The following is a 13,923-nucleotide window of genomic DNA, read 5'->3' on the forward strand; positions in this document are numbered from 1 at the left end:
CCTGTGTATGAGGGAACAGACACTGGATTTAAACCTACTACTGGGAGATAAGCAGTTGTTAGCTGCTTATCCCCAACTAGTAAACATTCATGCATGACCAGTCGGAGTTTTTCATGTTGATGAGGAAGTCAGCAAAACCAATAACTCAATAAAATAATGCTGGATGAAGAAAAAACTTTTACTGCTTGCTATTAGAAAGGGTCTTAGCTAACAGGAATGCAACACCATTTTCTTTAAAAGTTATGTCTTACATAAAAGCAAATGTAGCTGTGTTTAGGAATCAATGCAAATTCTAAATGAGGCCTTAATTACATATTGTTAAGTCACAGGCATTAAAAGGAGTGTTTAGGGGCATTGCCTGGCACAAGGCTGCATATACTGTATAGCACAAAGTCAATATTATATATCTCTGTACCAGCATCTATTATGCTATATATTATGTACTGGAATTCAGATTAAATTTAAGATAATCCCAAACTTTATCCACAATGCTCAGTAAGGGCTTATTTATACTTCTTAAGATTATCGGGAGCAATTCGCATTGGACAGCACATGGACACAAGTTAGTGTGCTGTAAGAGCAGCGGTAAGAGTGAACTTTGCATGTCCTATTCTCTGCCTTAGTAGGACTGAAAAAAACAAACATGCTGCAATATCTTTCTTAACCCTTTTCAATCTAATTTGTATCCTCGTTATCCTAGGGGGCTTACGCTTTTTCTGCTGTTATACAACAGCCCTATATGCTGGCTAAAGCCAGTACTGCATGAGGTGACACGTTGGATAGGCTCCGACAGCAGAGAGGCTGGCAATATACAGTAAGAGAACCCCGATGAACGTCTTCCAACATCGGAGCTGTACAGCCTTAAATCATAATGTCTTAAGATGTCAGACAGTAGATTGGAAAGGGTTAAGGTTAATTTACATATATGAAAGAATTTAGATGATAATAGTTCAGTGTGAATGCGGGAAAAAAAAATCGCTCACTTGTCGTTTGTGATTGTCGGCTTAAAAAACATTGTTGACTCGCTGGCTTCTCATCCTGTGGAAACGCTCCCCACTCAGCACTTCCCATAGGAGGTGAAGCTCTGAGTGAGAAGTGAGCGAGAAGCCCCTGAGCTGGCGGCAGGACTTTCAGTTTAAATGCTCTGCACGAGTGCTAACGACCTTAGTGGTGATGTCAGCGCTCGTCCAAAAGACTGTTGGCCCATGTAAAAGGGTCTTAAGATGGACCGCGGGTAAGGAAAAAAAATTCCACGTGTGAAAAAGCTCAGTGAAGTCAATAGATCCAGATGTTGTACATGTGCAACCCATTGCAAACATAGGCTGCATACTGATGAAAAAATGGAAGTGTGAATAAGCCCATCAAAATAAAATTTGTATTTCCATAAAATTACATCGAAATCGAAAAAACTCCCTTTATTTCGCATGTTTACAAACTTGTGAAAACACAAATGTATCAGCTTTGGGGGGAGATACTAACTACCTATTACCACAGTTTCCTCTTCCTGTCAATATCTTCTGCAGACAAGTGTCTTAACAGATAATTTTTCTCAGGGGCTTATACAATGCTTGATAAAATTTCAGCTTTGATTAAAAAAAAAAAGTCATTAAAAATGTTATTAAGAATTGCCTAATTTCATAATCATCTGTCAAAAAATAGGTAATGTGGTCAAAATCATGTAGAATGTTCAACCAGGGATCTATTTGATGGCCAGCAGGAATCAGGAATATAGATTTTTTGATGAAAAGGGTCTCTACCATTTAAAGGGGGTTTTCAAGAATTTAATGACCTATTCCCCATTAGGGAGCAGATTTCACCTTTCTTGGGATCAACTGATGTAAGTATAAAAAAGGTGAACTTGCAATACCTTTGCAATCCACTGCCTGTCATAGGTATTCTGCTTCTCTAGTAACAGGGACATTGCTACTTACTACATGCAACAGAGGAGCAGGCATTCAGATGTTGCCTTGCAGCTGATTGGAGCCAGACTATGCAAGGCAGAATGGGAAGTGTGGGAGAGGAAGACCAGGCCAGAATAGTACTGGCAGGATGGCTGACTTACGACCCCCCAACCACCTGTAAGTGGATTGCAAACAGCAGGGCAGCAGAAAAATATGAAAGCTGATAGAGCTCAAACTGGGTGCAAACAGCAGCTAATGAGGACCTAGGCTGCTTGTGAAAAGTTTTTGAAGACTCAAGTAAACTTTAGCAATTCTCAGGCTATTGCATTATCTATTAAAGAGTGAAATAAGACTTACCAGGAGCATCCACTGATAACATGTATTGATTTTGCAAAGTTGAAGGTAGACGTGTAGAAGGACCACTCAAAGGGATAAAGCAAACCTCATTTTTAACCCGACTGTCCAGTTTGCACTTAAAAATTAGGTATATTTGTGTCTTCACCTGAAAAGCACAATTATCAACATCATAGTGGAAAAGGGAACTAATGTGTGACTAATAAGGGAATGTAGCATTTGTTCTGCTTTGTAATCAAATTACATACTGTAAACTCACTATAGATACATTATTCAAAGGATATCAGTGAAATGATCAAATCGCCAATCAATAACAAAATGGTATTATTAGACTATTTCCTGCTAGTTGCCGGGGAAGGGGGGGGGAAGAATAATATTCATGGCTAGTGGGGAGATTTGAAACCATGAAAATCTGCCATCAAACTACTGCAATTATACATTGTTTAGATGAAATCTGCAACAAACTACTTTTATTTATTCCAAAATCAGCTAATATAAAGAAATAAAAAGGTCACAAACCCCACAATGTATTCGCTCCGGCTGTATAGTCAATAGGTTTCCAGTAATCAGACGCACGGGCAACTGTTCTTTATCACTTTCAACGTCTGTATCACTGACGGAGCCGCATCCAGAATCTGCAAGAAATTCATGCAAGCAGATAAGGTTGCATTACAATACCCAGCATGATACCATAGTCCTCATTTATTGGGCTCAAGACATGTAAACTACATAAACATAACTTTACGCAGGCCGATAGTTGCAGAATAATCACTCCAACAAGTGATTATGGGCGACTGTCATGTACAAACGGCCTCCAACAGGGCACGGAGCGAGAAGTGGCTCAATAGTCGCTAGTTGTTTTGTTTTAGGTCACTGAAACGGAATGACTACTGAGCAACATCTCGCTCAGTGTAACCAGTAACCACTCAATCTCTGAACCATTCCTGTGGAAATGGAGGCAAGCGGGCAGAAGACATCTCCGGCCACTTCGCCTCCATTATCTGACAGACTATCACTCCTACACGTACCGTATTCTTAATTAAAATTTTATTAGTAATCAAATTATATTAAAAAACCTAACTGCAGCCTACAATGTCCCAAACTATAATATCTAGATGAGCAAGTGGAGTAACCGCCTCGAAAAGTGCGACCCCACAATGGAAGCTGACCTGCCTCAACCTAAATTTCTCTAACTAAAAAAATAGGGACAAGATAAGAGGAGGGGGAGCTACTAGATACCCAGGTCAAGAAAATGGGAGACCTGATCCAAAAAATAAAAAGAATTCCAAAAATTGATAACAAAAAATATCACTGCGAATGTTGTAATGGAATGGCTAACAGAATTCTGTCATTTTCAATTCTGCATTGAAATCTGTATCTTAGCATTGCATTTTTTGGTGCTGAATATTTCGCAGGAGGCCATATTCTGCAATGCTGAAGTATTTTCTTTCTTCCTCTCCACTCTCAGATAATCATAACTCTTTTATTTTTCAGGTTACGTAGCGCCATGGAGGCTTTTTTGGGGGTGGAGGGATGAGTTGTATTTTTCAATGCTACCATTTAACATGACATATGAAGTGCTGAAAAAATGTTTACAAATTTCTAAGTGAACAGAAATAAAAAAAATGCTATTGTGCAATTCTTTTGGGTGGGAGGGGGTTACTTTTCTGATGTTCATGGTGAAGTAAAAATGACATTTTTGGGTCAGTTTGATTATGGTTATGCCAAATTTATATTTTTCAATGCAGTACCACTTCAAAAAAATAAAATGTCTTAAAGAGAAAATTTCCTTTCTGTCGCCATATTTTCACCTCCATAACTTTTACATTTTTTTGTCGACTGGGCAGTCTGAGGGTCAATTTTTTGCACGGCAACCTGTAGTTTTTATTAATACCATTTTAGGGTTCATATGACTTTGAATCACTTGTTACTTAATTTGTTCTTGAATACGGGGTGACCAAAGAGCTATTTATTAATTTTTTACGGTGCTCACCGTGCAGGACTAATAATGTGATATTTTAATAATCTGGACTTTTGTGGCTGCAGTGATACCAATTTATGGGTCAAACTTTTAAATGCGATTATCCTGAAATGCCGCAGTGTTTCAGAACACCACATGTGTGGGCAATGGGCATACCTGTCCATGGTTCAGGTGGCATGAATCTGGTGACAGGTTACCTTTAAGTAACAAATCTAGAATATATTTTCTTAGAACTGCTTTGAGTTATTCCTTCGTTACTCCTCATGGAAATTTATGAATAAATTGACAACTGGATTACCTGTTGGGAGGGTGTCCTTACACAGTCTGACATTATGCAATTAGTGTTGCCATGATCATACTTGTTACGATCGTGTGGGCAAACTAAGCACGGGGCCCACACGATCGTGACCAAAGAATATGCACACGATTTTCCAACAACTGACCCTGTTCTACAGGGAGGATGGCATGGCCCTACCTAAGTGGTGACATCCCCCCGATAAAGGGCAGCCCAGCGGTCTTCGGATCTGGGCCCTAGCTGCTCCTAGGAATCACGCCACCAGAACAGGACACATACACATGCCACCACTAACAGGGACAGAACAGCAGGACACACAGAGCCAGAAGACACAGCATACAGCAGCCAAAATGCAAACTCTAATAGCATATGATGAAGCTGAATATAAGAGCGAGGTGTTAGTTCGTATATTGGCCAATGAACTTAAAGGGGTTGTCTCGAGGAAGCAGTGAATTTTTTTTTTGCCCAGTCCCCCTAATTAAGCATACATTACTAAGCCCCCCTGTAAATGACTTTTCTAGCTGGTTTGTACTTACAGTTCCAGCGTTTCAGCAACTTATAAAAATTTTCCCAAGATGGCCGCCGGCTCTTTTCCCATCGCTTGCTGTAGCCCGACGTGCGCGCTCCCGAGACGCTACCAGCTGTGTCTCCCTGACAACCAGACGCCCGCAGCCGCCGACCGGACCCCTGGATTGAACGCGGCCGACCACGGCACACAGTCACCCACCGCCAGGCAGCAGGTAACCGGCGCAGCCCCCCCCCCCGGCACAGCGACAGCCCCCCCATCACAGCGACAGCCCCCCCGGCACAGCGACAGCCCCCCCATCACAGCGACAGCCCCCCCATCACAGCGGCAGCCCCCCCCCCGGCACAGCGACAGCCCCCCCATCACAGCGACAGCCCCCCCGGCACAGCGACAGCCCCCCCATCACAGCGGCAGCCCCCCCCCCGGCACAGCGCCACCCCCCCCCCCCGGCACAGCCCCCCCCGGCACAGCGGCAGCCCCCCCGGCCCATCACTTACCTGGGCGGCAGGACAGCAGGACGGCGGGACAGCTGGGCGGCTTCTCGGGACAGCTGAGCGGCTCTGCACCTTCCCCCGGCACAGCCCCCCCCCGGCACAGCGGCAGCCCCCCCGGCCCATCACTTACCTGGGCGGCAGGACGGCGGGACAGCTGGGCGGCTTCTCGGGACAGCTGAGCGGCTCTGCACCTTCCTCTAACAGAGGATGGTACAGAATGGCCGCTCCAGCGCGCTCCCGAGCAGTGACAGCTCGTCTGCGCATGCGCAGAAGAGCTATAGCGGGGAGCACACTGAAGCGGCTCGTGCTGAAAGGAGAAGACCGGACTGCGCAAGCGCGTCTAAAAAAGCAAGCTGCCAGCGAATTTAGACGGAACCATGGAGACGAGGACGCTAGCAACGGAGCAGGTAAGTGAATAACTTCTGTATGGCTCATATTTAATGCACGATGTATATTACAAAGTGCATTAATATGGCCATACATCAGTGTATAACCCCACTTGATTTCGCGAGACAACCCCTTTAAGCTGCAATCCCCGGCAAGGCCCCTCGTGTCTTGCAGTTCCTACAATAGCCAGACACATCTACTAGAGGACCCTAGGGACCACCCTAGCGCAAAAATAGCAAACATACGCAGCAGAACAAACTGACACAAAACTGACAGAAAATAAACGTACAAACAGACATGAACCAGCAAGACACCAAAAGCACAGCAAGCTGCAACGGACAGGGATTCATGACTGCTGACCCTGAACACCAAACACTGTCACAGGAGAGGACCCCTTTAAAATATAACCTTTACTAAATACAATTTAAAACTTTAAATATGTTTTTTTAGGACCAGTAGCAAAAGACAAACAAACATGTATCAAGTCAGGCTGATGCAAGAAAAATGCATCACCCACGTGCATATACACTAGCAGTAGGCTATGTACTATCTTGAGCACCTACAATAAAGGTGCTGACAATAGCCTACAGCAGGGGTCCCCAACTCCAGTCCTCAGGGACCACCAACAGGTCATGTTTTCAGGATATCCTATGATGAGTACACCTGTGGCAATGTCTGAGGCACTGATGATAATTACATCACCTGTGCAACACTGAGGAAATCCTGAAAACATGACCTGTTGGCGGTCCCTGAGGACTGGAGTTGGGGAACACTGGCCTACAGAACTCTCCCCTTTACCTACGTAATAATGACTACGGTGCCAGTGTGAACTTGTTTCTGGCAACATAAAAGAGGTGGTAATCAATATATATATATATATATGTCTCCTACTCTCTAAAAGTACAGAACACCAAACACACAGCAAACTGTAACGGACATGGATACATGACTGCTCACTATGGACACTAGTCAGACACTGACAGGTGCAGGATTTATATGTGAGCAAAGACCCAGGAGATTGGCTAGCAGGAAGTCACGACACCCAGCCAGCTCAATCATTCACCACCTGTGTAGCTGTGCTGCTAGAAACCATAGTACTACAGGTCAATGTAACAATACTGTGTAAAGACACACCCCTCTGACAAGAGGAATAATGAGACCCAGTTGTCAATTTATTCACATATTTTCTAGGAATGATAAAACACAGCATTCTAATTAAAAATGTTCCAGAATTGTAATGTCATGGACAATGCAAGTATTTATTAAGACTCCTTTCACATCTGCATTTGAGGGTTCTGTTTTCTGCTCCATTATGAGAGCTGGAAAGGGGAATCCCATGGCCGAACAGATCTGTATCACGATGAAACTGAACGGCACCAAAAGGAACCTCATTGACTTTAATGGTGTCCGTTTGGTCTCCATTCAGTTGCCCATAATTTTACCGGATGAATAAGTCCTTCATGCAGGACTTTTCTCCTAGCATTTTGTGCCGCATTGGCAACGGAACCTCCAATCACAGGTTCCAACGCAGTTCTCAAAGCAGCTTAAAACAGACATCTCAGGAATAATGACAGGTTATATGCTGTGCCAAAAACGTAAAGTTAATCTTTTTTAGAAATGATGTTTGCCTGGTAGTTGTTCGAAGGATAGGAATACATGACAACATTCTATGTGTGATTTGATCAGTCAATCACTCCAGGATAATCACTCGGTGTAGACATGAAGCATGACTCATTTTCAAAAATCTTTTCCCACCGTATTTACATGTACTTGTCTTTAGACAATTATTGTTACCACATGGGTAATATGACAATTGTAAAGGTAGGTCCTGCCAAGTCTTCTTGTAAATTCTCTCCTTTACTTCAGTGGCAAGTTTGCCTTGCACTGAAGACTTATGCAATGTAGACTTGAATGGTTGTACATTGCTTTTAGTGCAAAACAACCTCACAATACAGAACCCCAAGGAGCAAAGGTTCTTGCACGTAGCTCTGCATGAGACCTTAGACCATTCATGAGTTTTAAGAGCTGCTCACATGGTGATAAGAGTCTCTCTACATTTGACATATATGTGGAATGTATCGAATGTATCGAATATACAGATCCAACATATTACACTATATACCATACAGTGGTGAATAGCACCCACAGTCCCCCATGTTAAAAAAAACTGCAAACTGTATACATTTTTGGGTTAGCAAACTGTGTAGGAAATTACAGCAGGATGTGTTTTCCTATACAGTAAAGAAAAAAAAATGACACAAAGCTAGGAGGGATAACTAACTAAGGTGACCAGACATCCCGATTTAGACAGCACAGTCATTTGTCCCTCTTTCGGGATGTTTGGTCACCATTAAAGTAATTACTGTCTGGGGTGCCACAGCTCTCGGCCGATAATCACTCTGCAGCTGGATATACACACTGATGGCTGTGTGTGCATCTGGGATCTTCATCCCATCCTCCCCTGACATCTCCTATTTGGTTCCGCAAGTGAGGAGAGGGGAGTTGTAGCTGGTGCGAATGCACACACTTCCGCTGGCAGCAGCGCTGAGAGGAGCAGCGGTGCTGTGAAGACCATGAGAAGGTAAGTATATGGGTCTTAAGGTAGCGCTTAAGCTACTGAGACCACTGTGGGGGTTACTATTAATGCTGGGGCTGGTTTAGGGGAGCACTAATACTACTGGTGCTTCTGGGGGGGTTACTATTAATGCCGGGGCTGGTTTAGGGGAGCACTAATACTACTGGTGCTACTGTGGGGGTGACTATTATTACTAGTGATGATATGGGGGATGCTATTACTACTGAAGCAACTCTGCATGTGGCAGGGTACCTCAAGCTGACTTAGGGTATCTTTACACATGGCGGAAATGCTGCGGAATGTCCACAGGAAATTCTGCATCTAAAAAGACAGTCAAAATCTGTACCATTGGTAATTAGCCACATACCCGCAGCTGATTTGATACTATGCGGCGCTCCCCTAACCTCCCCCAGAGGCTTCCCGTAGTCAATGCTCCCTGGCTTCCAGTTCCCAGCGGTCTAGTCAGGTGCGGCGCCGCTGGTCAGGTGAAGCCACTACAGGCCGCTGGGAACTGGAAGCCAGGGAGCACAGACAGCAGTAAGCCTTCGGAGGAGGTGAGGTGGAGCGCCGCATAGTATGAAATCAGTTGCAGGTATGTGGCTGATTTCCAGTCAAAATCTACAACAGTGGTATAGAAATTCTGTGTAATTTGCTTCCTGTCTTTTTTGAACTGGCCCAGTACTGTACCTTAAGCTAACACTAGAGAGGGAGGACAGAGGATTCATAAAGATCTAGACAAGCTTGAAGAGTGGGCAGCAACTTACAGAATGGTATTTAACAGGGAGAAATGCCCAGTCATACATCTAGGCAAAAAAAAAAAAACACATACAGAATGGGAGGAATTGGGCTAAGCAGCACATGTGAAAAAGACTTGGGTATTCTAATAGATCACAGACTGAACATGAGTCAGCAGTGTGATACAAATGCAAAAGGCAAACAATTCTGTGATGTATTGAGAGAAGCATAGAGTCTAGATCACGTGAGGTAATTATCTCCCTCTACTCTTCCTTAGTCAGTCCTCATCTGGAATACTGTGTCCAGTTCTGGCACACCAATTTAAAAAAGACATAGACAAACTGGAGCAAGTTCAGAGAAAAGTTACCAAGATGGTGAGCGGTCTGCAAATCATGTCCTATGAGGAACGGTTAAAGGATCTGGAAATGTTTAGCTTGCAAAAAAGAAGGCTGAGAGGAGACTTAACCCTTTCCAATCCACTGTCTGACGTCTAAAGACATTCTGATTGAAGGCTGTATATCTCTGATGTCGGAAGACGTCCGGCAGGGTATTCTTACTGTAGATTACTGGCCGTTCTGTTGTCGGGGGCCTCTCCAGCATGTCACATACTGCAGTACTGGCTCTAGCTGTATAATCGCAGAAAGAGAAAGCCCCCTAGGAAACCCTGAATTCAAAATTGGATTGCAAAGGGTTAATAGCTGTTTATAACTATCTGAAAAGCTGTCACAGTGCAGAGGGATCAGCCCTATTCTCATTTGTACAAGGAAAGACTGGAAGCAATGGGAAGAAACTGAAAGGGAGGAGACACAGAATAGATATTAGAAAAAAACTTTCTGACAGTAAGGCTTTATTCCCACGAGCGCATATACGGCGCGTTTTCATGCCTTGGTGTATATATGTTACCCATGTGAAGCATTGGTTCTCAATGCATTTGTTCACATGGGCGATTATATGGCACATAAATACGACAGCAGCATAAAAAATAGAAAATATACGCGGCCAACGTATATACGCTCAGCCAAAAGATAGTTCTGGAGCTATCTTTTGGCCAATATACGCCGGCGGGTCCAATAGATTCCTATGGGAGCAGGAAAAGAGAAGGTAGGGGGAGGCATTTTTGCAGCGTCCAACGCTGCGAAAAGCTTACAGATGCCTCTATATAGGCATTGGAAGGTATCCCAAGGTTTTTGACAGAGCGAGGGCATATTTTTCCGCTAAAAACAACGCTTGCGGTCGTGTGAATGAACGAAAAAACGCTGGCCACGATCACGAAAAAAACACCCATTCAGGCGCTTACATGGAGCAGGCGTGAAAACATAAAAATACCATTGTTGTATATCCGCTCATGGGAAGGAGCCCTGAGGGTGATCAGTGAGTGGAACAGGAGGTGGCAAGTTCTCCTTCGATGGAAGTGTTTAAACAGAAGCTGGACAGACATCTGTCTAAGATTATTTAGTGTATCCTGCACTGACCAGGGGGTTGGACCTGATAACTCTGGAGGTCCCTTCCAACTCTACCATTCTATGATTCTATGAACAAAACCGCCTAAGCATAACTGCTCAGTATACCTTTTACAGAAACTTTTGGCATTGGTGTTAAAGAAAAGGAAACTTTGGGGAAAATGTATCATAGTCTGTGTGCCAGAGATGTGCCAGAAAACAAAAAGGCAAATTTTGATGCAAACCATTTCTGCAGAAAATGTTTGAAGTTTATATGCCGTACTTGTTACTTTTTTTGAAAAGATTGTTAGAGGCCGTGGGCTCCCAGGCTGGAAAGTTTGGTATAGTTTATGCCAGTAACTGGAGTTAATTATAGCCCAAATCTGTGCCAGCTCATAACTGATGTAGATCTGACTGGTGCATTTCACTTTAGTGCAAATAAGATTAAGCCTGGTATTTAGATGCCGTCAAAGTAAACCCCCCCCTTAGATTTTACAGCTTCCAAGTACTATAATTGACTCGGATAGCTGTTCTAGTGAAGTCTAGTGTGCATATATTTAGCACTGTGCAGTAACAGTCAGAATAATACCAAATATGCAAATGCAGAGACTTACAGAATATCTGCTCAGTTTCAAGAAGTTCAGTACTTCCCAGTTTTATTGTTCCCAAGTATAGTGTCTTCCTAGTCAGCTGGAAGCTACACGGACATGAACATCAAAATGTTCACACTTCATTGGTCGTAAGTGGCAATTGTATGATGTGTTGTAGACCTAATACAGAAAACATTTTAAAAGTCCCTCTAAAGTGCATTAATGATGTGAAATCTAGCTTTCATGCCAAAATAAGTGCTGACCGGTTTTGATGGCAACCTTGGATCCCAATCACTATGCAAATGTATATACTGTAGCTTGTGTATGGGGAGTGTAGTGCTGTGTATATACACAATCTTTATTTTTATAAGGTGATCAGATATTCCCAGGGTCAATGCGGGACAGAGAGGAGCGGTCAGTGGGTAGAGTTTATCACGACATATCATTTTACCTCCGTCAATATAAAAAAATATATATATGCGTTTAAAGAAAAACAAAACAGGGAGCAAATTGGGGAAATGCTGTGTAATTTGCCACGGAAATTTTCACCAGTGTAAACATATCCTAACTCAGCTTGAGGTATGTTCCCACAAGCAGAGTAGCCTCAGTAGTAATGTGTCCTCTATATTGGCCCCAGCAGTAATAGTGATTCCCACAGTGGTCTCAGTAGAAATAGTGACTCCCACAGTCGCCTCAGTAGTAATAATGTTCCCTATATTGGCCCCAGCACTAATAGTGATGCTCCACAGTGGTCCCAGTAGTAATAGTGACCCTCACAGTGGCTTCAGTAGTAATAGTGACCCCCACAGTGGCCGCAGTAGTAATAGTGCCACCCTGAGACTGATACAGTTACCTCCTCATCCTCCTTCTCTGCTTGGCGCTGCTGCGGACTGCAGTGTGTGCTCCTGGACTCCTCCTCCCTTCTGCTCTCCTCCTGCTGAACCAAGGAGGAGAGGTCAGGGGAGGAAGATCCTGCCGTCAGTGTGTGCATGCTGCAGCAGCGATGCTGAGTGATTACCTGACGGAAAGCCACGGCACTCTGGCTGGTAATCATTTTAATGGAGACCTTACATCCCAAAAGTGAGACAGGCATTCCGAAAGCGTGACAAAAGGCTGTCCCACTTAGAGACCCTGGCGATAGCGGGACACAGGGTACCAAAACAGTACTGTCCTGCCTACATCGTGACATCTGGTCACCTTATATTACATCTATAAATCTGAAAACTGTCTGCTTGTCTGGAAACACCACTTTTGTCCATGGACTATGTCGTGTTCATTTGATTAGAGATGGGCTGCAATACCAGACCCAACTCATGGACAAGGGTTGCACTGTTTGTGTGTCTAGGAGAGGTATGTGTGAAGATTAAAATACATTAGGTCCTTTTACCCACAACTGTTTCTTCACATCTGTTGTTCGACAATAATGAGAAAATGTGACCTCAAAGTGAGGTTTTACATATTTAGAACAATGAGCTTAAAAACCAAACAACACTAAATATATAAATTTCTTCAAAGAAATGTAACACATTTTAGAAAATAAACTTTCTGGACTCTTTTAAGTTTAAATAATGGGTCATTATGTACTGAAAATGTACAAAGTCTGTGGGTGCTTTGAAATGGAACGATTATCATTAAAATATAATCGCCCAAATGAGCGATGGTGATCTTTCGGTCTAAATATGAACTGATGATGGAACACCAACGACAGGGGCGTAACTATAGGGGATGCAGGGGATGCGGTTGCACCCGGGCCCAGGAGCCTTAGGGGGTCCATAAGGTCTCTCTTCTACATATTGGGAGCGCAGTACTATGAAAAAAGCATTATAGTTGGGGGCCCTGTTACAGATTTTGCGCTGGGGCCCAGAAGCTTCAAGTTACGCCTCTGACCAACGATAATCGTTTACTTTTCGCTCATCGTTCATTTTATGCAGGCATGAAAACCACTGTTGGTTCGTTCACTTATCATTTGGTTTAAACAGCATTCGCTCAGTTCCTCTTATTCACTTATACAGCAAATGTTAATCACTGGATGATACTGGACGATTTCTCATTTGAACGAGTCAACGATGTATCTGCCTGTCTAAACAGACTGCACGAGAGCGAATGAGCTAGCAATGAGCATGTCTAAAAGTACTCTATGAATTGTTTCCATTAAAAGCATTGTAATTGTTTTCTGGAACATTGACTTGTGATGTTATAGGATAAAATCACATGATTGCAATACACCTGTATCAATGCATCTAAAATACTCAGCACAAATATAAGGACAATGTGGTTACATATTTATGGGGCAAGCAATATTTAAAGTGTTGATCAGGACTTTTACCACTGATGACCTATCATCAGGATAGTTGTTCGCTGGGCCTCCATCAGTGTGAACAGAACAGCAGATAGCACTGTCAACACTGCTGCCACCCAGGATGCTACAGCAGGCACAGCTCCCAATGAATTCAACGAGACCTGTGCTTGCAGTATCAACCTGGGCCACTGCAATACTGACAGCGCTATCTGCTTCCAACACTGTCTGTACTGACAGCTGGCCTAGAGAACAGCAGATCAGCAGGGATCCTGAGTGGTTAACTGCTGATAATCAAACTATTGATGACCTATCCTGAGGATAAGTCATCAATAGTAAAAGTCCCGGAC

The 13,923-nt window shown here is 43.5% G+C and overlaps 1 protein-coding gene across 2 annotated transcripts in view; it reads right to left on the minus strand.

Annotated features, from left to right (window-relative positions):
* The window catches only part of PIK3AP1 (phosphoinositide-3-kinase adaptor protein 1), a 101,442-nt gene that overhangs the window by 52,943 nt on the left and 34,576 nt on the right, over window positions 1-13,923 (minus strand). For both annotated transcript variants that reach the window (XM_066600621.1, XM_066600620.1), the window contains exons 4-5: window positions 2,775-2,890; window positions 2,259-2,403 (exon numbers count right to left, since the gene is read on the minus strand). In XM_066600621.1, the coding sequence (XP_066456718.1) occupies window positions 2,259-2,403; window positions 2,775-2,890 (261 nt within the window). The remainder of the gene's footprint in view (window positions 1-2,258; window positions 2,404-2,774; window positions 2,891-13,923) is intronic.

This window comes from Eleutherodactylus coqui, chromosome 4 (genome assembly GCF_035609145.1).
Source record: "Eleutherodactylus coqui strain aEleCoq1 chromosome 4, aEleCoq1.hap1, whole genome shotgun sequence".
Lineage (NCBI taxonomy): Eukaryota > Metazoa > Chordata > Amphibia > Anura > Eleutherodactylidae > Eleutherodactylus > Eleutherodactylus coqui.